Source organism: Rhincodon typus, chromosome 9, assembly GCF_021869965.1.
Source record: "Rhincodon typus isolate 14 chromosome 9, sRhiTyp1.1, whole genome shotgun sequence".
In the NCBI taxonomy this organism is placed as follows: domain Eukaryota; kingdom Metazoa; phylum Chordata; class Chondrichthyes; order Orectolobiformes; family Rhincodontidae; genus Rhincodon; species Rhincodon typus.
Window position 1 is genome coordinate 19,464,562 of NC_063340.1, and position 25,883 is coordinate 19,490,444.

The window sequence follows — 25,883 nt, forward strand, 5'->3', positions numbered from 1 at the left end:
AAATGGCTTCCAATACGCAAAAGAAGCTGCAACGTACGCATCCTAATTCGTTATTTACATCGGACGGAGGAAGTAGGCGGAGTTGATATCGAGCATCGCCGAAGCTCGATTGTGAGCAGGTCTGGAGCCCACTGCGGTTGTAATGCGTTTTGTTTCCTTACTCAAACTTGAACCTTTACCTTTTATCACCCCGGTTCACATTATTTTACAGCCCAGAATTAACTCTTGTAAGCACCAGAAAGTAAAAAGTCAAATGCTTCTTTTAAGTATAAGAAACGGAACATAAACTTTCATTCATACAGCGCGATGTTGCATCTCTGAAATACCTCAAACGTTTTTCTCATTTCGAATATATACTTTATTCATTAAAAATCTTTAGAGACATACATAGTCGCTATAGCACATTTAAGACGAACAACCCCAAGGAACTTCTTACTTTTACAAGACTATATTTACATACATTTAAGGCACTGGGAGGGTCTGATAACTGAATGGACCCCCATTTAACTTTGGCAGAAGGACCTTAAATGGTGATCTTTCCGCACTGCGCCTTGATGGCAGCTACCCTAAGCTTTAGTGCATCCCTCAGCACGTAGTCCTGGACCTTGGAATGTGCCAGTCTGCAACACACTGTGAGGGCAGAGTCCTTGTATATTTAAGCTGAGATAGATTGTGGAATGTGCCAGTCTGCAACACTCATTTGGGTCAACTTCTTGCTCCGGAAGACCAACGAGTTTCGGGCAAACCAAAGAGTGTCTTTCACAGTGTTATTGGTTCTTCAGGTGCAGTAGATATTTGTCTCGGTGAGCATCCCAGGGAACAGACTGCAGAGCACGGAGTGCTGCATCTTGGATCTTTTCAGGACAAACCTTGACAAAAGCCACCACATCCCTCTCCAGACTTTCTTTGCAAAGGCACATTCCAGAAGGAGATGTGTGACAGTCTCTACTCCTCTGCAGCCACTTTGAGGGCAGCGTGCAGTAGCGCAGAGTCTGAGTGTACATGAAGGATCTCACAGGTGTTGCTCTTCTCACCACCAACCGTATGATATCTTGGTGCTTGTTGGAAAGTCCTCAAACCGTTTCACTCAGTTATTGTTAGCTATTTTAGACATGGCAAGATCCCACAGGTGACAATGAGATGGATGAATGGTCAGTTAATCCACTTTCTGGTGGTAGTGACTGGTAGAGAATGAATGGAACTAAACTCCAGAAACGTTTAGAAAACACACAATTTTAACATCTTTTCCAAAGAAGAGCACCTCAGGCAATGCACGACCCCCTCAGTTACTGGCGTTCAGTCTAGACTGTAGTTATTTTTGAATGAACAAAAATAGATGATACTAAATTGCTCGGGTGTTATTAATTGGAAATAGCTCTACAGGTGTCCCGTCATTTGGGGAGATCACTTCTAGTATTCTGCAGAAATGACAAAAAAACAGAGAATTTGCCAGTATACTGAAACTGACAGCAATTTCAGATACCTGCACAGAATAACGTGGAGGTTGCTATCAGTGGATCTGCGTTCCTCCATTGGATGCACTGTAGAGGCAATTTCAATTGAAATCTTGATTTTTTTTTAAAAAATCACTTCTGGGCTGTTGTCTCCCTATAAAATCTCTTGAGAAAATTACACTTGCCCAAAGCTTCAACAGCATGTCTCATGTTATGTACCACCAAGCAACCAACTTTTAATATATTTAAGATGTAAGTAACAAGAAACTGACATTTTGTCAGAGATGTCAACTTTCTATACTTGTTGTTCATGAATAATGCATTGACAGAGCAGCATTTGTTGCTCATACATAATTGTCCTTGAAAGACAATTGTTTTTGGACAAGCTTAGCTCAAAAGGCAAAACGAATCATAGTATGGGAGCAGAATAACATGAAGACTAGGTATGGCACATTCCCTTCCCTGAAGGCAATTAATGAATCACTAAATTGTTCATTTTGATAGGGAGAACAAAAGAACAGAGTATTATTTAAATGGAGAGAAACTGCAGAAAGCTAGAACATAAAGGGACTTGGGGGTACTTGTGTACAAAACACAGAAAGCTAGCATACAGGTGCAGGAGGAAGTGAGGAAAGCTGTTGGAATGTTGGGTCTTATTTCAAGAGGGTTGGAATGTAAGAGTAGGGTAGTCTTACTGCAACTGTACAAGGTGCAGGTGAGACCACATCTGGACTACTGTGCGCAGTTTTGGTCTCGTTATTTATGAAAAGATATAATTTTATTGGAGGCAGTTCATAGAAGGTTCATTAAGATGATCCTGGGTACGGAGGGATTGTCTTATGAATAAAGGCTGATAAGATTGAGACTCTACTCATTGGAGTTATAGGATTCTTAAGGGGTTCACACAGTAAATGCTGAGAGGATGTTTCCTGTCATGGGAGAGTCTAGGACCAGAGGGCATAGTCTCAGAATAAAGTGATGCCAGTTTAAGACTGAGTCGGGAGGGAATTTCTTCTCCTAGAGGGTTGTGAGTCTTTGGAACTCCTTGCCACAGAGAGCTGTGAGGGAAGAGTCCTTGTGTATAATTAAACTGAGATAGATTCTTGATTAGCAGGGGAATCAAGGGTTATGGAGAAAACACAGGAAAGTGGACTCCCAGAATGTCGGATCAGCTATGATTCTGTTGAATGGCAAGCAGGCTCGAGGGGCTGAATGGTCTACTCTTGTTCCTATTTCTTATAGGCTTATAAGGTTTCTGTAACAATTTAGAGTGCCACTGCTCAATATATTTGATACCAGCAAAAATATTACAGATTTATTTACTCTATTTCACAATTTGATTTGGGTTACTGGCCCGATATAATAACTACCAGTGTTGTTGGGTCTTGGTTTTATGAACAAACTGAAAAATGATACCACCGATAAAGTATTCTGTCTATACACTCAAACGTCAGCCAAGATTATGTGATTAAATCCTAAAAGTGGCTTAAACCCATTCTATGATTCAGTGGTAATAGTGCTACTGCTGACTCAAACTCACACGTAATGGAGGTGGGGTTGTGGAAAGCACAGGCAGAAGCTTGGACTTCATGTCATACTGGTAGTTTTTAAAAGTCAGTATACTATACATTATAGAACAAGATATTTTTGGGGGAGGGTGATCCCAGGATTATTCACTTTCTCCAGGGAAGGTTGACTTTTGACACTTTGCTTAATGCATTTTTCAAAATTTTATAATGAAGCATGTGTATTTTATGTTGGCTTACTGTGAAACAGACTAATGAAAAAGCAAATGCTTCTGCATAGATGCTTAAAGACATTTTTGGTAATTCAAAATCACATTACTTGTAGGTAATGAACTAGAAGCTCTTAAGAACCTTTTGTGATAAATCCATTTTTTGCAGTATTAATAACACTGCATTAGATCCATGAAATTATGGTTGGTTTTTTTAATGCAAAGATAAAGCACAACAATCACATCCAGTAACAATGCCCAATTGCACTGGTTCAAAGAAATCTTTTTGTTTGAAACATGCAAATAATTTTGAACTGAAACTTGAACTATAACTTCACTTCGGGAAACTAGCATGGTTTAAATGCCCAGATTGTGGAATGTGCCCAAAGTGAAAACTCTACCTCAATAGTCTCTGATTTGTTTGTTGCTTCATGTGGGAGAATGTACATTTCTGAGCTTTGCCAAAAACAGTAATGGTGGATCGTGTACATTTCCCAAAGTTATGACAGTAACTACACTTCAGAAGTAATTGATTAGCTGTGAATTGCATCAGGACAGCATGAAGATGAAACAATAGTTCCTTCCTAAATCGTGATAAAGTAAGTAACAAACTATTTTCATTTTCTTTCTGGTGTCATAAATATGTTTGAACCGAAAATATTGTTGCTAATGTTAGTACAATATTCCTAACTCCACTTTTTAAATTACTATCTTATCTGCCTGACTGGCAAATAAAGCCATGTTAAAGGAACATATCAAGTGTTCATCTACTAATGTTGACAACATTAATTTCAGGATTTTCATCTCAAAATACATCATTGATAGAATAGTAAAAAAGATGGTTCTTCATTATGACAATTGTCATGTTACCTTATAATCTTCACAATAAAGTCCTTGCCAGTATTGTTTAAATATTATGTGATTTTCCATTTCTTGCTTATGTTCTGAATGGGTAGATTTCTTCTGATTTGATATTAGTGGAAGAGCATGTAAATGATTACTAGTTCATTATTGCTCATTTTGTGCTGCTGCCTCATTTAAATTTCACCCCCAATGTGCACTTCAGTTTTCCATTAGGTCTGATTTGCAAAAGTCAGATTATGTGATGAAGACAGAAAGGAGAGAAATGAATAAGTCATGTGTTGGAGCTGAATGTTGCTTCACTACTAGGGCATCTTGTAATATTACATTTTGCTAAGTTTTGTTGCAGTAAGGTTTTCTTATCATTGTTAGATTTCTGTTTGTGGGACCATGCTACGCTCAAAGTGGTTGCTGTCTTACACTACAATTGTGAAACACTTCAAAAATACTTGATTGTCTGTAAAACTATTTCTGACATCCTGTGGTCATGAAATGTGCTCTGTACGCACAAGCCTCCCTTTTACCTCTTTTTAGTTAAGATGACAGTTTGAAGCTCAGGATTAATATATTTAATGTCTTTTTTCTAGATGAGTAAAGAACTACAAAGCCAACATTTACCCGTCTGAATACTGAATGTGGAAATTAAAGTGGAATTATTCCAATATTGTAACAATTTGAAACGGACCAGCCAGCCTAGTATAAGTTAAATTGTTACCATAAAATAAAAGGACCCAGGAAATTAATAATTTCTTGAACACAAGAGCATAAGGAACAGGAGTAGGTCATTCAACACATAAACCCTGCTCTGCTATTCAAGAGGATCAAGTCTGATCTGATTGTGCCCTTACATCCACTTTACTCTCTGCTCCCAATAACCTTCAACTTTCCTGCAGATAAAAAAAAGTCTCACTCAGCTTTCAATACATTCATTGATCCAGCCTCAAATGCTCTCAGTGGAAACAAATTCCAAAGATCAACAATCCTCTCAGAGAAAAAAAATTCTTCCTGATTTCAGTCTTAAATGAGAGACAACCTATTTTTAAATAGTGCTTCCTAGTTCTAGATTCCCACACATGGGAAAGTATCCTCTCACTATCTACTTGTCAAGCTCCTTCAACATCTTGTGTATTTCAATAGGATCACCTCTCATTCTTGTAAATGAGTATAGACTCATAGATGTTTACAGCATTGAAGGGCCCAGCACATACTTCCCTTGTAAACAAGTCTTCCTCAACCCAGGAATCCATCTAGTAAATCTACATTGAACTGCTTCTAAGACAAGTATATCCTTCCTTATGTAAAGAACTCAAAACTAAGTACATCCTTACAATTCCCTGTTGGTTGTCCCAAGACTTACTTTTGTACTCCATTTTCTTGCAAAAAGGTCCAACATTCCATTTGCCTCTCTAATTACATGCTGTACCTGCAAGCTAACTTGTTGTGATTTTTATTCTCAAGAACACCCAAATCCTTCTGCGCTATGACAGAAAAATTGATCAATACTTGGAATTGATCTCCACATAGAATGGTGCAGATTGAAACCTTCACTTTAAGTGACAGATGCATCAAATGGAGAAGCATATGATCATTTTGGATGAATGAATTTTGACTGAATGGTATTTCTAACCTATAAATGCGTTGTGATCTTATGAGCGGCAGTGCTTGAACTGTTATATAATGCATCTTTTCAAATTTCTTGAATAAAGCTTTTTTTGTAACAAAATCATCTACAGAAATCTCTGTTGGAATTACTTTAACTCAGAGTTCACTTTATAAGTGTCCTTTTGCAGTGTTTCAATATCTGTTCGTTGAATTTGTATTGCCATAGTTACATGGATGCAAAAAAAGGACCAATGAAATAATTCTACATCTCCTCCACCAGGTGGCGTTTAAAGGCCTGAGTAATCAGGCCTTAAACCTACTAAATAGGAGAACGAAGGAGTCAAAACAGTTTCACTTGATCCGCACTTTTCTGCTAATCTGTATGGTTAATTGGGGTCATTTACAAACTGAGAATTGGTCTGTTATCACGAGGCTGATGAATTTCAGAAGCTAATCGTCTTCCTTTCTCGAGCAGAGATTTACTGCTACAACTACAACAGGAGGAAAACTTTTTTTTCATTAACATTTGATTTTGATTTAACAAGCAAGAAGAATCTGGGAGAACAGTGAGAGATTTCGCTTTGGTGTTACCTTTTCTGCAACAGGTTGTCACTTCTTGTGCTTTTTTATTCCTCAAAATACTTCAGACAAAAGCTGTATTAACAGTTTGAGAAATCTGTCTGTTAAAGTTGCAGTATTAATCCAGTACTGTTTGTGAGAAAATATTTGGCATTGAATATTTTTAAAATGGGGAAATTCCTGTCAAAGATTTTTGGAAACAAAGAAATGCGAATTCTGATGCTGGGCCTGGATGCAGCTGGAAAGACTACAGTGCTATATAAGCTCAAATTGGGACAGCCTGTCAGTACAACTCCAACTGTAGGCTTTAATGTGGAGACTGTGACTTACAAAAATGTTCGGTTCAACGTCTGGGATGTAGGTGGTCAGGATAAGATCAGACCTCTTTGGAGGCACTATTATACAGGGACCCAGGGATTGATCTTTGTGGTGGACTGTGCCGACAGAGACCGCATTAATGAAGCCAGGCAAGAGCTTTATCGCATCATAAATGACAGAGAAATGCGCAATGCTATTATTCTGATCTTTGCAAACAAGCAAGACCTGCCTAATGCCATGAAACCCATTGAGCTCCAGGAGAAACTGGGTCTGAATAGGATTCAAGATCGTAACTGGTATGTTCAGCCTTCCTCAGCAACCACTGGAGATGGACTGTATGAAGGGCTAACCTGGCTGACTTCTAATTACAAAACATCTTGAGAACAAAATTAAAACTTCAGAGATGCTGCATATGAACTCCATACTCGTTGTCTTCACTTTGCAACAGCGTGGAACTGATTCAAAGAAAAGTTGCTTTTAACATTATAGGAGGAATGGCTATACCAGTATAAGAGCAACTTGGCACTTGGTAAAGATTTGCTTATAGCAACATTATTATCACAGTTAGCTTTTATTATATGGTAGCTTTGATGTGTCAGATTGACTAAAGGTCAGATTTTTGTTTTCAGTGTTGATCTATTAGCAGAATCTGTATTGATACCTGGCAGTTCAGTGACAGTGTGTGTGCTACATTTAATGGATAATCTGTAAGAAAAAGTATTAAATTTACATTAGAAGACTGTTAGTGTTTGTAAAGAACTTTAGAAGTTTGCAAAAAAGCAACAATGTATAGTTGTTTTTATTCTCCAATGTTGCTGAACATTTAAGCATCATATGTGCTAAATGTTTACTTCAGTAATAACATACTACAGTAACAAATATCATGTTTATTTTGGAATGCATGAAAATCCTTAAAGCTACATTACAAAAAATTTTTCAGGTTTTGAAATGCAGATTTAATGTCATTGGTTTCTGAGAATGAAAGAAGTACAAGTCCTTATAAAGTAAACATTAGAAGTTTACTGACACTGGTATGGAAACAGAAACAATATGCTGTGGTAATATTATTGTTTTACTATACTTAAAAGTGTGAAATATCAAAGAAATATTAGAGTGGATATATTTATTTTGATAATTTGTTCATGAATATTCTCTGTGATTCATAAAATAATGTGAAATCCTACCAGTAATAAAGTGGGAGATTGCACAATTGGGAACAAAATTAATGTACCTCATGACTGAAACTCCTCTATCACTGAGTTGCCTCACAATTGATTGTATGAACAGTGCATTTGATACCATCAATAGAGAATGGACTTGAGCAATTACTGAGTCTGAATGCAAGTCGTTATAAGAACAAAAGGAAACACTGGAATTTAACCAGATTCTGTTACAAAATTGAGAATTTGGATTTACCTAGAACTTTGTGTATGGCTTATGAATGCAACTTTTGTATGCTTTAAACTCAGCTGAGCTGCATTTTTCTATAATAGTAATGACATAACAACCTCATTTTTCATTGTATCACATTTGTTTGTTTCAAATTTGAGTTTGACTTATGCATTGTTACCAGTTGCCATGTTACAGCTGAATGACCACACTGTAATTTATTTAACTCTATTTATTGGCTACAAGGAAATATTAGTTACAGGAGACCTTTAGTACTGGTGCTTCACAAAATACTTTGCTCTATTTGTATAAAGTATTATTTTTGTTTTAGCATTTGAACATTAATACAAAGTTACATATGGTGACAATGTGCAGGATCAATATCCAACTCTACTAAGGTCCTAATTTCAGCTTTGTCACTGTAGGAAGGCACTACAAAGAAGGCAAAAAATGTTGGAAAATTAAAAGAAGCGTTGTGCCTTGGTAGCTCTTGCTAGCCTCTTGGCAGTTGAGTCAGAGTTAAATGAGCTTCTAAAAAACTGGAAGTAAATCTCCCACCTGCCATTACAGTGCCAAGTACTGCTGGTTAGAGAGCAGGGATGGAGAAAATTTAATTATGTGTTTTGAAAAATAAAGCTTTGATACATTTTTATAGTACATTCTTGTTGGCTAGCTATCAAAGTACAATTGTTTCCATTTCCAAGTAGGTTTTGAGATGTCAGATCAAATCTGGAATTTCTTCGGACCAATTTTGTCTTGAAATCTTAATTACAAGTTATTGGTTCTTTTAAATTTTTGTTAGGCAAAGACCCTGAATCTTTTGATAAACAAAATAATGCTACCCAATAACATGGATCATAAATCCACTGAACTAAAAACAGAAAATGCTGGAAATACTGTAGTCAGTCAGGTAGTATTTGATGACAGAGAAGCAGAGTTAACATTTCAGGTTGATACCGTTCCACAAAAACCGAAGATGGCACAGATTTAACAGCTTCCAAGAAAATTCAAATAAAGGTCTAAAAGGAAGAAAGGGAGAGGGACGAGGGTTCTGCGGTGATAGTGGTAGGGGATATATACAAAGGTAAAGAAGGTCTATGTTGGAATGGTGGGGTAAGAATGATTAGAGTAGGCAGTTGGACCCTTTGAGCACGCTCCGCTATTCAATAAGATCATGACTGAATTCAATACTCATGTACACTTTCCTACCATTTTCCCTCAAAAGATCAAAGGAATGATGGTAATAATGCAAGTAAATAATCAAAAGATTGATCAAGAGTAATTGTAAATGGTAACAGCAGAAACATTATCAGTACCTGCTGTCTGAAAAGAAATGATGGCAGAAGTTGTGATTTAAAGCTATTGAAATCAGTGTTGAGTCTGGAGGGTTGCAAAGTGCTCAGTCATAGATGAGATACTGTTCCTTTTTTCGTTGGAATGTCTAAGAGTCTGTCTCAATTATAACAGCATAGGGACCAAGGACAGAGAGGTCAGAGTAGGAGTGAACTTGTCAATAATATCTCAGTCTGTGCACTATTTGCCATTAGAGTCATTGTGGTCAGATTGATAACCAGTGCTGATAATTGATTTTTTTAAGTGCTTGTTTAAAACAAATTAAGAATAAGTTATTAGCAGGAAGGATGGACTTGGAAATATTGTAAATTCTTAGCTTCAATTGGGAAATCATGGCACATTAGGAATATTTATTTTTGAGCAAGAGTGGTGATATGACTTTGTATATGATGAATGTTTGGTGTTAAACAGCAATAAATGAGTTTCCTCAAGATAATTTTAGTTAGAGCATCTAGATAGGCACTAAATAGAGGTTGCTTACCTAACAAGAATTCCAACTGGAACAATTTTAATTCAAATTAATGTGGTCCAGAAACAGATTGTGCCTCTATTGTCTTAAACAAAAAGTGAAATTTGCTGTGGATAGGAAAGCTTCAGCATCTTTAGGAGAAACAAGATATTAAACATACAGATTATAGTAAAAGGCAAAATTCTAGATTCATAAAAATTTCATTTATTTGACATATTAACATTTTCCCCTATGATAACTGCTCATTATTTGTGTTTCTAATGTTGAGAATTTTCACAGCAGAATTTAGAAGAGGTCTCCTAATGTTTATTTAGCCACATGAGGTTTTATTAGCATTTTTGCACCAAAATATGGAACAAGCCTATGATTCATTCTGGGCGTCTCTGGCAAACTAGGTTAGGATTTGGCCTTTCATTCTTGGACCTGAAATCAATTCCAGCCCAGACTAATGGGCAAATATCTCTCCTGACAACTAGCTGTAAACTGAATTCTATGAAATGAATTTGGAGTGGTCTCAGTCCAACTTTAGAGATAGAAGCTGTAAAAATATCACACGGATACGAATGGTATGTTTTACTGAGGTCAGCAAAAGATAACTTGACCATGTTACCATATTATATCTGGGATTATTTGCTAAAATTGGAGTCTGAAATACAAAATGCTCCACGTCCCAGCACCAATATTCTTCACTGTGATGGCCACAAAATGCAAATAAAATTAATCTTTTTCATTAAGATATTCAAAGTAAATGTTACAACTGTGGCTCTTGTTGTTCTCAGTTTGCAGAGTAACTAATTTTCTAAATAATAAGAATATTTAAAAAGCTATATGATTAAAAAGGTCATTGACACTTTTAAGGGATTTTTGGGCAGATCAATAACAACAGCATGGCAAATACTAGTCACCATTTTTGCTAGCATGAAAAGTGCTTTAAGTTCAAACGTGACATCTGTTTCAGTGTCAGTCTTTATAATGTGATTTTAACGTTTTGTCTTCATATTTGTTTAAAGTTTTTTTTTAAGTGAAATAATTAGCAGGACTGACATAATTACATCTAATTGCATTTCCTCTGTTTACTTACTAAAGGAAATACATTACCATAGCAACAGTGATATTTTTGAAATTGCTATTCTGAAGATTTTCCCTGTTATATGTTGTCCAGACAGCAACCTTTTTGGTCAAGTTTAATCTGAAAATAGTGATCTGTCCACATATAATTTTATACACCAGGCCATCAATAAATAGTTTAGTTTTTTCTTTGAATAAATAATGATAAAATATAGTAAAACTGCAATTAAGGAAAACTCATAATTATTTTCCCTTTTGATGTCCCTCGGAAAAATTCGCTAGCTGTACTTGTGTTGCATTAAGCCTTACCACTCAGAAGCTTCATGGTTAGATTTCCAGTTTGTAAAATTAGCTGATGCAATATTTGTCATGCTAAATTGGGCTGTGACTCTGGGCTGGGGGTTTCAAATCAAAGTAAGGGATTGTTTTTCTCATTGCTTGTTGAATTTCATGTATGTTCCTTGTGTACAGATAATTAATGAGGACTGTAAAACATGGGAACACAACTGGACAATTCAGTGAGATCATGGCTGATCTGATGGTCTTCAACTTCACTTTCGTGCCTTTACCCTATAAGCTTTGATTCCCTTATTGTTGAAAAATCTGTCTACTTCAGCCTTCAATATATTTAATGATCCAGCCTTGACAGTGTCTATGGCAAAGAATTCCACAGATTCAATACTTTTTGAGAGAAGAAATTCATCCTTATCTCTGTTTAAATGTGCAACCCCTTATCCTGGGATTATGTTGTCTGATCCTAGACTCTCCCACAAGGGGAAACCTTCACCTCTCCACCTCTATCCTGTCAAGTCCCCTAAGAATCTTATGTGTTCAATGAGGCCACGTCTCATTCTTTTAAATTCCAATGAGTACAGGCCCTCTTTACCTGGTATCAGTCAAGCGAACCTTCTCTGGACTACCTCCAATGCCAGTATATCTTTTCTTTGATAAGGGACCCAAACTGTTCATGATATTCCAGCTGTGGTCTGACTAGTGCCTTATGTAGATATAACAAAATGTCCCTACTTTTATACTCTATTCCCTTTGAAACAAAGGCCAACGTTTCATTTGCCTTTCCAAATACCTGCTGAACTTGGATGCTAGCATTTTGTAATTCATGGACGAGGACTCCAAAATCCCTCTATTCTGTAGCTTCCTGCAGTCTTTCTCCATTTAAGTAATATTCAGGTCCTCTATTCTCCCTGCCAAAGAGCATGACCTCATATTTTTCCACATTATATACCATCTATCACCTTTTCCCCACCTATCTATATTCTTCTGTATTCTCACCTTGCCTTCCTACCTATTTTGTGTCATCCACAAACCTGGCAATAGTACATTCACTTTGCTTGTACAAGTCATTAACAAATATTGTAAATAATGGGGGCCCCAGTACAGATCCCTGTGGCACTCTACTGGTTACGGGTTGCCATCCTGGAAATGCCCTTATCCCAACTTGTCTTCTACTAGTTAACCAATTCTCTATTCATGCTAATATACTATCCCCAACATTTTTGGACCTTATCTAAATGAGTAGCCTAATGTGTGGCTGCCTTCTGAAATTCCAAATATGTTACATTCACTGCTTCCCCTTTATCTATCCTGTTTGTTACCCCCTCAAAGAACTCTCGTAAATTTATTAGACATGATTTCCCCTTCATGAAGCCATACTGACTCTGCTTTATAACATTATGTCATTCTAAATTCTCTGCTCTTACATCCTTTAGCATAGATTCCAACATTTTCCAAATAACAGACGTTAAGCCAACTGGACTATAGTTACCTGTTTATTGTCTCATTCCTTTTCAAATAAAGGTGTTACATTTGGCAATTTTCCAATCCTCTGAGACTTCTCTGGAACCTAAGAATTCTTGTAGGATTATGACCAGTGAATCCACTACATGTATAGCTGCAGATAGTGGATGCGCAGGGGGAGACGATGGCCTTGTGGTGTTATCACCAGACTGTTAATCCAGAGACCCAGATAACGTTCTGGGGACCCGGGTTCAAATGCTGCCATGGCAGATGGTGGAATTTGAATTCAATAAATATCTTGAATTAAGAATCTGAGTTGATTGTCATAAAAACCCATCTGGTTCACTAATGCCCCTGAGCGAGGGAAAATATCATCTTTACCTGGTCTGGCCTACATATGACTCCAGACCCACAGCAATGTGGTTGACTCTTAACTGCCCACTGGGCAATAAATGCTGCCTAGCCAAAGACACCCTCATCCTGTGAATGAATTAAAAAAGAACTTCCTTTAACTTCCTAGGATGCATCCCATCAGGTCCACAGGACTTAACGGTTTTTAGACACTCAGTTTTCCTAGCATGTTTGCCCTAGTGATAGTTATTGCATTTATTTCCTCTCTTCCTTTGCCCCTTGGTCATATAGTAATGACCAAGTGCTATTAATGTCTTCTACTTTGAAGACTGATGCAAAGAATTTATGGTTCCCCATTATTATTTCCCTTGCATTGTTCTCTAAGAGGCATATGTTGACTTCTCTCTTCCTTTTGACATATTTAAAGATACTCTTGTTTTTTGCAGTATTACTTGCAAGTTTCCCCTCAAAGTTTACCTCCTGCCTTTTTATTATTTTTGGTCGTCTTTAGTTGATTTTTAAAATATTCCACATCCTTAGCTAACAACTAATCTTTGCTACATTGTAGGTTTCTTTTCTCTCTATCTGATGCTATTCTTAATGTCCTTGGTTAACCATGGTTGGTTTATCCCCTTCCTAGGATCCTCCTTCCTCATTGGAATATGTCTTTGCTGTGAGCATGATCTATTTTCTTAATGTCTGCCATTGTTCCTCAACTGTCTTTGCTGCTCAACTCCTTTCCCAGTCCACTCCAGCCAGCTCTGCTGTTATTCCTTTGTAATTAGCCTTATGTAAGTTTAGCACAGTTGTCTGCAACCTAAATTCCTCCCTCTCAAACTGAATGCTAATTTCTACCGCGGTATGGTCACTGTTTCTGAATGGATCTTTTACATTGACATAATTTATTAAACCTGCCTCATTAGACATCACTAGATCCAAAATAACCTGATGCCTGGTTGGATTCACAACATATTGTTCCTGGAAACTATACAGAATACTCTCTATGAATTCTTCTCATGGCTTCAATCTGACTATCCCAATCTACATTAAAGTTACCCTTGATTAATGTACTTCCTTTGTTACATGCCCTCACTATCTCCTGATTTATTCTCTGTCTCACCATATAACTGTTGTTAGGAGTCCTGTAGATTACTCCTACCAATGTCTTATCTTCCTTTTTAAACTTACCTCCACCCATATGGATTCTACATCTTCTGATGCAAGATCATTTTCTATTGTACTTATTCTATCCTGTATCAACAATGCTACCCCACCAACGTTTCTTTCCTGCTTGTCCTTTCAAAATTTCGCACAGCCCTGAATATTTAGTTCCCAGCTTTGATTTCCTTATAACCATGTCTCCATAATGGCTAAAAGCTCATAACCATTAAACCTGTATTTGAGTCTTTTGTTCCAAAAACTATGATCATTCAAGTAGAGAACCATTAATTTTGACTTTTACCAACTTTTTTTTTCTCCCTTTGACCCGGTGTACTGCTGTTTTTCTATGTTTGCATATTCTGTCCCACTCAGAGTATCAAAATCAGCCTCAGTTATGATCCTCCCTTCAGTTGAATAGTTTGTTCATACTCACTGCTCAGCTCGTGCATAAAGAAGTATAATTTGAATAAGGTAAAAGTCAATGGTCTTCATCAATGTCAACTGTACTTGAGAATAAGGAAAAGAGAAAATCATGGGAAATAGCTGGAGCATATTTCAAATAACCTGTCTTTTTAAAAATTAATTATTATAAACAACATTTTCTAAAACTGAGGAGTTATTGTGACTTTGGTCTTTGTTTCAGTTTCTGGAGTTCAGTTCTTTTTATTAAACTATTTTGTAACAAATGATGACATGATGGTGAAGTTGTTAACATTTCTGGAAAGATGCACAACCTGCTGTCTCGACTACTGAGGGCAAATCAAACAAAGATGCTGACTAGAGAAGAAATTTGTGGGATGTGTGGCAGTTTATGCTACAGAGCAATGACAGCCAAAAAAAATTAAACACATAGATTAAACTGCAGATCTCACATTCCCCATGTTCTTTGACCTTCCTGTCATACTACTGCCTCTGAGAACACATTTCCCAATTGTGCACAGTTACTCTTGTACAACGATCAGCATCTTGAATTTGGCATGTGAAAGATTCCATTCCATTTTTTTTATCAAATGTCCATTTCTTGATCTTTTAGACTTTCAGTTACTCTAGTTGTCATTGCTCTGTAGCATAAACTGCTGCACACCCCACAAATTCCTTCTCTAGTGAGCATCTTTGTTTAATTCTCCCTCTGTAGTAGAGACAGCAAGTTGTGTACTTTTCTAGAAATGTGAACTGTATTGCCAGTGTCTCAAAACCCATCTTTCACTTCTGCTACATTGTTTAAATCTGAGAGAATAAATCATCTTTAATGGCTTGTAATCTATCACCAACTCAAACTCAATGTTAAACAAATATGCATGGAATCCTTCACATGCCATGGTTGGTTCGCTTGCCGAGCTGGTTCGTTAGTTCACAGACATTTCATTACCCTGCTGGGTAACATCATCATCATCAGTGCAGTCTCCGATGAAGCGCTGTTGTGTTTTCCTGCCTGGTATTTATACTCTGGCATCCATTAGATTTGATAACCTCATTTCCGTTTTCCTTCGCAGTTGTGTATATATAGGGTCCAGTTCTATGTGTTTGTTGATGGCCTTCTTGGTGGACAACCAGGCCTCTAGGATTCCCGTGTTTCTCTCTGTTTGGCCTGTCCTATGACCCTGGTGTTGTCCCAATCGAACTGGTAGTTCTCCTTGTCTGTGTGAATGGAGATGAGTGAGTATTGGTCGTGTCTTTTTGTTGCTAGTTGGTGTTCATGTATTCTTGTGGCCAATTTTCTTCCTGTCTGTCCAATGTACTGTTTGTCACAGTCCTTGCATGGAACTTTGTATATTACATTGGTTCTATCCATAGTGGGTAAGGGGTCTTTGGTTCGAGTTAGCAATTGGCGTAGGGTTGACGTGGGTTTGTGTGCTACTCTGATGCCCAATGGTTGTAGGAGTCTTGTGGTCAGTTCGGATATGTTCTTGATGTATGGTAGCGTGATGAGTGTGTTAGGGCGTACAGTATCTTCCTGTTGTTGTTCGTGTGATAAGCATCGTTGGATCCAGTTGTTCAGGTATCCGTTGTCCTTAAATACTTGGTGTTGGTACTCTTCTTTTTGACGCAGTTCCGAGTTGCTACAGTGTGTTGTCGCTCACTTAAATAGTGTTTTCACGCAACTTCATTTGTGGGTGTTGGGGTGGTTATTGTTGAAATTCAGCACTTGGTCAGTGTGTGTGGCTTTTCTGTGTACTTCCATCAGGAATTCCCCATTGGCCCTGCATTCTACCATGACGTCCAGGAAAGGGAGCTGTTCATTCTTTTCCTCTTCCCTGGCGAATTTGATGCCGGAGGGAGTTTGTTTATTATTTGGTGTGTCTCCTCTAATGTGGTCCGTTTGATGATGACGAAAGTGTCGTCCATGTATCGGATCCACAGTCTGGGTTGGATTTGTGGAAGGGCTATGCTTTCAAGTCTCTGCATCACCACTTCTGCTATTAGTCTGGAGATAAGTGACCCCATGTGTGTCCTGTTGATCTGCTCGTAGATTTGGCCATTAAAGGTAAAGTGGGTCGTGAGGCATAGGCCCAGTAGTTTCAGCATGGTGTCAGTCGGGTCTCGTTCTTTTAGTAGTGTTGCTAGTGATTCTCTTGCCAGTGGTATGTCAATCAAAGTGAATAGGGCGGTAACGTCAAATGACACATTGGTCTCGTCATCATCTATTCTTATGTCCTTGAGGGATTTGAAGAACACCTGGGCTGAGTGGATTGAGTGGGGTGATCTGCTGACGAGGTGCTTTAGTCTTTGTTGAAAATCCTTGGCTAACCCATGTGTTCGACTGGGACAACACCAGGATCCTAGGACAGGCCAAACAGAGAGAAGCATGGGAATTCCCAGATGCCTGGTTCTCCACCAAGAAGGCGATCAAGAAAAAACATAGAACTAAACCCTATATATACACAATTGTGAAGGAAAACCAGAAATGAGGTAATCAAATCCAACAGACGCTAGAATTCAAATACCAGGCAGGAAAACACAACAGCGCTTCATCGAAGGTTGCACTGATGATGTTACTCAGCAGGATAATGAAATGTCTGCAAACTAACAAACCAGCTTGGCGAGGGAACCAACCACAGCATCCACGACCCAAGCTACAAATCTACTCAAGAACCTTAGAGAATCTTTCATATGCCCAAACAAATCTTTGGTTCTCTTTAACCTTCGGAGAACGTCTCCTGTCTATGTCTGTCAGCGATGTGCTCACATTGCTGTAGTTGTCCAACCTTTGGCATACATTTGTCCCCAGCATTTGCTCCAGATCTGGCTGGACTAACATCCACTCAGGTTTTTATTGGTGCATTTGGTTCATAAAATCCCAGGTTTGAGTAATTGCCATGCTGTCTTTCAAAACTTTGACAATAGCTTCTTGTTCTTCCTCAAATCTGAACCCAATCTTTCTGGTCAACTTCCTCAATAGGCCAGTCAGGTTCACAAAATTTGGTATGTACCTTGTATGGCAGGTCACAAAACCTCAAAATGGCCCACTTTGCTGGCATTTCGTGGTTATGTGCCTCTGCTCTTGCTTCTTTCTTTAGCAGAATTGATTCTGCCACTCTTGACTTTATGCCCCATGAATGTTAAGTCTATCATGCAAGCAAGTCTGCATTTACCATGAGTCATAGAACCATTAGAACCCTACAGTGTGGAAACAGGCCATTTGGCCCAACGGGGTCCACACTGATCAAGCCTCCAAAGAGCATCCCATCCAGACCTATCCCTGTAATCCTGCATTTCCCAAGGCTAACCCCCACCTAGCCTGCACACCTCTGAACACTATGGGCAATTTAGCATGGCCAATCCTTCTAATCTGCACATCTTTGGACTGTGGGAGGAAACCCAAGCACCCGGCGGAAATCCACGCAGACACAGGAGAATGTGCAAACTCTACAAGACAGTTACCTGAGGGTGGAATCGAATCACGGTCCCTGGCACTGTGAGGCAACAGTGTTAACCACTGAGCCACCATACCATCCTTAATAGGTTACCTGCCAGCTCCTTTCCTGCTTCTCAAAATCCAGTCAGAAATGCTGCCAGCACGATAACTTAGCAGAGCATAACTGCCATTCCCTAGCCGGGAATCGAACCTGGGCTGTGGCAGTGAGAGCACCAAATCCTAACCACTGGACTACCAGGGAAGGCACCAACTACCAGGGAATGATTTCAATGAGTTCTGTCAACTGCAATCTAACCAATACTAATCTCAACTTCTTCTCATTTTATTCACAGAACCAATAGAAAATATTGAGGTCATGAGGGATATTAGCTCTTGCTAGGATCCTTTGGATATTTTGGATTTCATATTGGTAAAATCCCTGACGCCACATTGCTATTTGGAATCAATCTCTTGTATCAGTGAAGTCCACAAAAGTTGCCATCTTCCTCAAATCAGGATGAAGTTCCAGCTCACAGTGTTCCACTTTTTAAGTCTAATTTGGAAAATGCCTTGCTTGTTGACTACTGTTGACTTTATTTGTGGTACAGAGCGATGTGCTCTATCACATAGAGTCGGAATAGTGAGACATAACACATGCATTTCAGAATTATTGACAAGCTCCCTGGTGGAATGTCCCATTCTTCATAATATCTACCTTCTACTTTGCACCAGTGTTTACCATTTGCTGTTATCACCTTCTTTCCAGTCGACAATACTTTTAACTTTCTCATAACTTAGCTGTTCCTGCAGATTTTGTACATTTGTCAAATAATGGTTTGCTCTTTACTCATGATTTTTCACTCTTCTGTGGGCTCAGTGTAGTCTGATTGGCTGGTGCAGGTTTACCCAAGTTAAGCTAATTCAGAGTTACCAGTGCAGAAATTAAATTTATCATACCAATTAGTAAAGTTAGATCACGTTATTCAGGGTGAGCTTGCCAGTTGGCTACAAAATTGACTTTACAGTAGGAGACAGAGAGTGGTGATGGAGGGTTGTTTTCCAGACTGGAGGCCTGCCACCAGCAGAGTTCCATAAGGATTGTAACTGAGTCCACTTCTGTTTGTCATTTACATAAATAATTTGGATGAGAATGTAGGAGGCATGGTTAATAAGCTTGCAGATGTTACCAAAGTTGGTGGTATAGTGGACAGTGAAGAAGGTTATCTAAGATTACAAATAGATCTTGATCAATTCGGTCAATGGACTGAGGAGTAGCAAATGGAGTTTAATTTGAATAAATGCGAGGTATTGCATTTCAGTAATACAAACAAGGACAGAACTTATACAATTAACGGTAGGCCACTGGGTAGTGTTGTAGAATAGAGAGACCTAGGGGTTCAGGTGCATAATTCTTTGAAATTTCCACGATAGGGAGACAGGGTGGTTAAGAAAGTGTTTAGCGTGCTTGCCTTCATTGCTCAGAACTTTGAGTGTAGGAGTTGGGACGTAATGTTCAGGTTGTACAGGACATTTGAGACCTCTTTTGGAGTATTGCCTGTAGTTCTGGTTGCCCTGTTATAGGAAGTATATTATTAAACTAGACAGGGTTCAGAAAAGATTTACCAGGACATTGCCGAATGGAGGGTTTGAGATGTAAAAATAGACTGGATAGGCTGGGATCTTTTTCACTGGAATGTAGGAAGTTGAGGGCTGACCTTATTCAGGTTTATAAAATCATGACGTACACAGATAAGGTGAATGACATGGGTGATTTCCCTAGCTGGGGAAGTTCAAAACTAGGGCGCACATTTTTAAGGTGAGTGGAGAAAGATTTAAAATGGACACGAGAGGCAACTTTTTTACACAGAGAGTGGTTAGTGTGTGGAATGAACTTCCAGAGAAAGTGGTGGATGCAGATACAGTTACAATGTTTAAAAGACCCTTGGATAAGTTCATGAATAGGAAAGGTTTGGAGGAATATGGGCCAAGCGCAGGCAGGTGGGACTAGTTTAGTTTGGGAACACGATCTGTGTGGACTGGTTGGACCGAAGGGTCTGTTTCCATGCTGTATGACTCCATAAGATCGATAGCCATCGTACCATTGCATGTGCTATTCTGCCAGTGGGAATGGTTGATACAACTGGAGTTTCATGTCACTCATATTTGACTAATCAAGATTTCACTGTGCCTCACACTTCTTATGGGTTGAGTTGCATTTGCTACTACCCAACCGACCAGTCCATGGTTTCTTCTTGTAGTCTACATCTTTCTTCCACAGTATCAATCACACAGCTATTTTTTGTGTTATCTACAAACTTTTATTCATGTCATCCACATTTAAATCTAAACTATTGATATACACTACATGTCCTTTACTTTTGGGCATGCTGTTGGACTGCTGCCTTCTTGGCAAGTCTGGCACCCTCTATGGAGAGAGAAACAGAGTTAATGTTTTGAGTCCAGTATGACTTCTTCAGAACTGTCAATCTGCACCTGGTCAGCAAAATATTCCAAGACCCATACATTTTGAAGAAAAAAGCTCTGAAATAGTTGAGCACATCCAGAACTTTGTTGGCTTTTTGAGAGAAGTAGCTGCCATTGATAAGGAGATCCAACACAGAAAAGCTATGTTAGTGCAGCTTTCTACAAACTACTGCAATCACCTTTTGACACAGAGACCTCCACAAGTGAGCAAACATTTTAGTGTCAGACCAAGTTATTGTTACCAAGCTCCTGTACAGCAGTGAGACCTGGCCTGTGTAGAAGTAAGCGACATATAAGATGCTAGAAAATTTCCATTAGCAATGCCTTCACCAAAGCATCCAAATATTCTCTCCAATCCCTTTAAACTGTCTAGTGGATTATGGCATCACTTCAAAGGCAACAACATTATTCAAAATCCTTTGCTCTTGCCATCTTGGGTGTTCTGTCATTTCCAACGGTATCACACACAGCGAGACAGTTTCTGCTCTAATTTTAGACCTGTGCTTCAACACCAGGTTCTGTTCTAAAACTGTCAAACAGAAAACTTTCTTTGGGAGTGTCTACTTTTTTTTGCTGTCTTGCAGAATTCCCAGTCTTCTGAACTGCCAAACAAAAAAAACCAGGCTGACCCCATCAACTGCAGTTAGCTTCCTGTTTAACTTTTGCATCTTTACTGTTAATCGCTATTGCAGCCTTAAGTCTCAAGTACATTTCTTGGAACCTAATAATGTCATGAACAGGAAATCAATTAGCCTTCTTTAAAAATGCTTCCCTGCACGTTTTATTCTTTAAGGGACTTTGCAGAAAAAAAAATAGGCATTTCCAGTACATTGGTCACCACACCATCCAAGACCATGAAAACTTTACAAGTGAAACAGCAGCACTCCAACTGCAGGCATATTAGCTTTTCTTGCCTCAGCACCGTTTCCTTTGCTCTGTGAGACTAAGCCTTATGTCATTCCACTTTTTCTGTCTTACACCCTATCACAGCCCTTCTTTTGTCCTTGTCCCTCTCAATCCTTACTGAAAATATATTACAGCTTTATGTATTCTCTACTCTATTCTAATGAAAAATAGCTTGAAATATTAACTCAGCTTCTCTTTCCATTGATGCTTCCTTAACTGCCGACAATCTCCTGTATTTTTTTATTAGTAATTTATATGTACTTTGTTCAATTTAGTATATGTCCTGTTCATGAAGTAGCTTCCCGTTCATTGTAGAAATCAAATGCAGACCACGTGACAACAAGGTGCAGGGCTGGATGAACACAGCAGGCCAAGCAGCATCATAGGAGCAGAGAGGCTACCACGTGACTGCTTTGCAGAACATACCTTGTTCAGTCCTGAAGCGTGGCCTGAACCGCTTGTCACTTGCGATTTCGGTTTTCCACAATTCTCTCACGCTGATTTTTCTACTGTTTGAATAAACCTTAAACATATTAGACAGCCCCTAATTCACACTAATGAAAAAAAATCAGTCAGTAGAATCTTACAGAACTATAATGGAAACTTACCAAAATGAAATTAAAACGTCACTTCAGGGGCGATTTTCTGCCCCCAGGCCTGGGGAGAGCACTAGTTTCTGAAGTCCTGTACCATGCCAGTGGACTTCACATGCTCCTCTTCACAGACACCTAAGTGCAGATGTAGCCACGGAAGGGGATGCAAACAGAAGGATGCTACAATCATCTCCACAGCCCGCTACCTGGAAATGTTGATGGCCACCTTGGCCAGGCCCAGGTGACCATGAAGTGGTCCTCAAACTTTTGCCATTTAGTTCTTCCTGCCTTTCCTTCTGTTCTCCCTCTGCTCAAAACCTATTATATTGGTAGCTTTCTCCAGTCTCGATAAAGGGTCTTCACTGATTTGACAAAGTAGCTTTTTTCAAACAACTCGTTTTGACATGTTATACCTTTGGAGTAAGTGGGACATGCACCCATACTGGGCCTATTTTTGGTGCAGAGGTAGGGGCTTCTCCACTGCACCACAAAAAGCATGATATGTTAACAAATTTTCTCTCCACTGACACCGCCCGATCAGCTGAGTATTTTGATATTCATTGTACTGTTCTTTTGTAAAAAGATAAAAGAATTACACTTTTCACTCCTTTTATTCCACAAAAACAACACTTGGAGAACAACTAGCCCGTGGGCAAGAAGATTTTGCTTAAATAGGCTAAAAATCAAAATAAAACGAATTAATGCGGATGCTGGAGATCTGGAACAGCAGGTCTGGCAGCAAAATTCTGATTAACAGTCACTGGACGCGAGTGAGGTTCGCCATCAATTTCTAATTTTGTTATATTAAAAATCAGTTGCGTGGTGAAGCTTTTTCATATTTGGTAACGTTGCTAAGTTCCAAGAAGAGAAATGACTCCAGGGGATGGGGGGCGGGGAACCGAAGATAAGAAACTTCTCCACGCTCATTCTTTAAGCATACTTAGGAAAGCTACTTTGGGAAATAAGCGTCGACAACACTCTGGGGAGTTCAGGCATTCCCAAAGAAGAAAACAAAAAGGCAGGAAACAGCGATCAGCACAATCTCCGCACAGAAAGGGACAATCACTGACTCCTTTTTGCACCCTGTATCTGAGCGATTGTTGCTCAGGGTGCGTTTCCGCCAATGTAGAGAAAAACAGCTGAACGGAATTGTGGCGGATATTCCCTGTCACAGCCCTAAATGCCTTTAAATATTCCTTCGACTACAGCGGTAATCACTCTAAGAAAGTGTTCAGACCCGATAATTTAAACATTAATTAAAACACGTGGGTTCGCTCCGAGCGTGTCAGCTCGTCAGTGTAACGGTCCCTCATTTCGAACAATCATGTATGTGACGTCTATGCAAATCCGCTGGTTGACGTCATTCAGAAGGGACGCCAGGGTGGGTGGCGTCATTGGGAAGCGCCGGAGTGTACTGGCGAGGAGTGTTTGGTGAAAGTGAGTGATGAAAACTGCTGTTTTAAAGTGTACATTGTATAAATGCTAGGCTGAATATCATATGGAACTATATTTCAAAAACGTATTTCAATGCAGTAGGGGTAACGTTATACTGACGGAAAATTATTGACCAGAAACATTAATCCTCGTTTTCACGCCTGATCTGCTATTTCCAACGTTTTTTGCTTTCACTGCAGATTTTCAGCACTGAGTAATTTGGTTTTATAAAATTATACTATTTCTTACCTGTAATTAGATTGTCACGCTTTGCACATCCTCACACCAAGACAGCACTGATTTGACAACACTGATAGATTGTACCGTCACTGTCTGTCCATCTTGTGCTACGGAAACCATAAGACTCTAGATGAAAGTAAGATATTGTGGATGCCATAGCTCTGAATTAAAGCTAAAGTGCTGGAGAAACTCAGTAGGCCTCGCACTATCTGTCAAGAGAGAAGCAGAGTTAATATTCAACAACTGTTCTTATGTACTGCATGAGAAGACTGCAAATGCTGGAATCTGAAAGTGGAGATACTGAGTTAGGCATGGAGTTATCAATTTGTATTGGAGACATAAGAGGTCACGTAGCTCATTTGGCTGGTTTGCGAAACAGAATGATGTCAAAGTTTGGTTCAGTTCCCACACTGGCCGAGATTACTGTGAAGGATTCTGCTTCTTTGTATTAGACTAGCGTTGTGCCATCAGCAAATTTAGTGTATCTTTGGTTCCCTCATTCAAGTCAATTTTATGAATTGTAGTAAGTTGAGCCTCTAGCCCTGATTGCTGGGGCACACCACTTTTTACATCTTTGGCAATAAAATACAATGACTATGTGATGTTTTTTAATGTATGGCTTCCAACACTTGAATTTAGGTGTTTGTCTCAATGTGTTGTTAACCTGTAGGGAAGTTGACAACCTCATGATAATATCGCTGGATTATTAATCCAAAGACCCCGGTAATGTTCAGGGGAGCCTTGGAGATGGTGGTATTTGATTTCAATAAAAATCTGAAATTAAGAATCTAATGATTACCATCAATCCATTGTCAATTGTCAGAAGAACCCATCTTGTTAACTAATATCCTTTAGGGAAGGAAACTGCCATCCTTACCTGGTCTGGTAATATGGTTGACTCTTAACTGTCCTTGGGTTATAAATGCCAGCCTAGCCAGCAATGCCCTCATCCCGTGAATGAATTTTTAAAAAAAGGAATAGTCCCTGGAACTAGGATTATTAGCTCTGTTGAGACCTTCACTGACGCTATGTTTCCAAAAAATGGAATGTGGCTATGTACTGATGTAAATTGGCAACGATTTTAATGTGAGCTTGTGTCACTTTGTTTCAGTGAAATGCCCTTTTTTGAAATTTTGATGTAATTGAAAATTAATATTTTTATATAGCACATGTTAACACCACTATAATTTCTCCGGTTTGTGTCATGTTTCAATTTTGCTGGTCTTTCATTTTTGCATACTAATTGAAACCTCTACATTCTGTTTTTGTATTTCTTGTTAATGTTCATTTTCTTTTTTCCTTTTAATATTTCTTTGTCATCCTTTACTGCTTTTTTTAAAGACAAAATTCCAATCCTCAGGCTTGCTATCCTTTTTGATAATATTGGAAGCTTTCTTTAAACCTATTACTCTCCTTAACTTCTCTGTTGAACCACTTTTCCTGAGGAGATTTATTTTTTAGGGGAATGTTTGCTTGTTCACAATTATGAATTGTTTCTTTAAATGTTTGTCATTGCTCATTGGCTACCATATCATTTAATCTAGATCCTAATTTAGCCAACTTGCTCCCTCATCCACAAATTAGTAGCTTTAATAAAGGTCTTGGTTTCAAACTTGGCTCCTTACATTCCTCTCAAGTTCTATCATTCTGATTACTCTTCCCTAGAGGATGTTTTACTCTAGAATAACTAATCTTTCCTCATTACCCAAAACTAGATCTAAACTGTCTGTTTCCTAGTTGGTTTTAGAAAATACTCCATATGCTCAAACTTAACTTTGAAATTACACTGATAATTTGGCCTTCCAAGTCCTGTTCAGAGTAATGATTATTGCATTACTTGCTTTTCTAATTTGTTGATTTTTAAACTCCATCTACTCAATCTCCATAGTATTTGCTGTTAGGGAACTTGTACACCACTTCCACCACTGCTTTCTGACCATTTCTGTTCCTTAGCCTCATTCATACTGATTCTATATTCTGATTTTCAGAGCCTAAGATCTGTCTCACTGCTGTCTTTATTCATTCTTTGTTTATTAGGGCTACCCAGTCCCTTCCATTCTGGCTATCTAAGAATCTCCTGTAATATTTAGTTCCAACCTTAGTCACCTTGCAGTCAAGTTTCAATTATAGCTACTGGATCAAATCCATTAATTTGTGCTATTACTTTATCCATCTTGTGGCAAATGTTTTGTCTATCCAGAGGTAGTGCCTTTAATGTCAAAGTTTTACTATTTTTCCTAATGTCCTGTTGCCTTTATCAAACACTCATTGTCTA

The 25,883-nt window shown here is 38.6% G+C and overlaps 2 protein-coding genes and 1 non-coding gene across 6 annotated transcripts in view; 2 read left to right on the forward strand and 1 right to left on the reverse strand.

Annotated features, from left to right (window-relative positions):
* Positions 1–10: 10 nt before the first annotated feature.
* gemin6 (gem (nuclear organelle) associated protein 6) overlaps positions 11–25,883 on the forward strand; it is a 34,693-nt gene continuing 8,820 nt past the window's right edge. The window contains exon 1 of one of the 2 annotated variants that reach the window (XM_048600683.1): positions 11–119. The gene's annotated coding sequence lies outside the window, so the exon portion shown is untranslated. Of the gene's footprint in view, positions 120–23,224; positions 23,372–25,883 lie in introns of those variants that run through there. The other variant, XM_020517382.2, reaches the window with a different exon arrangement.
* On the forward strand, positions 46–8,595 carry LOC109917540 (ADP-ribosylation factor 6-like). 3 transcript variants are annotated; one of them, XM_048600680.1, is made up of 2 exons: positions 46–119; positions 4,638–8,595. In XM_048600680.1, the coding sequence occupies exon 2, from the start codon at positions 6,400–6,402 to the stop codon at positions 6,928–6,930; it is 531 nt and encodes a 176-aa protein (XP_048456637.1). In that variant the 5' UTR covers positions 46–119; positions 4,638–6,399; the 3' UTR covers positions 6,931–8,595. The 3 variants fall into 3 exon arrangements, with proteins under 3 accessions (XP_048456637.1, XP_048456639.1, XP_048456638.1); XM_048600682.1 differs by lacking the exon at positions 46–119 and adding an exon at positions 128–1,129 and having other exon boundaries at positions 5,933–8,595; XM_048600681.1 differs by lacking the exon at positions 46–119 and adding an exon at positions 2,608–3,788 and having other exon boundaries at positions 5,933–8,595.
* Positions 18,142–18,213, reverse strand: trnae-cuc. Its single transcript has one exon. It is a non-coding gene; the product is annotated as a tRNA-Glu (tRNA).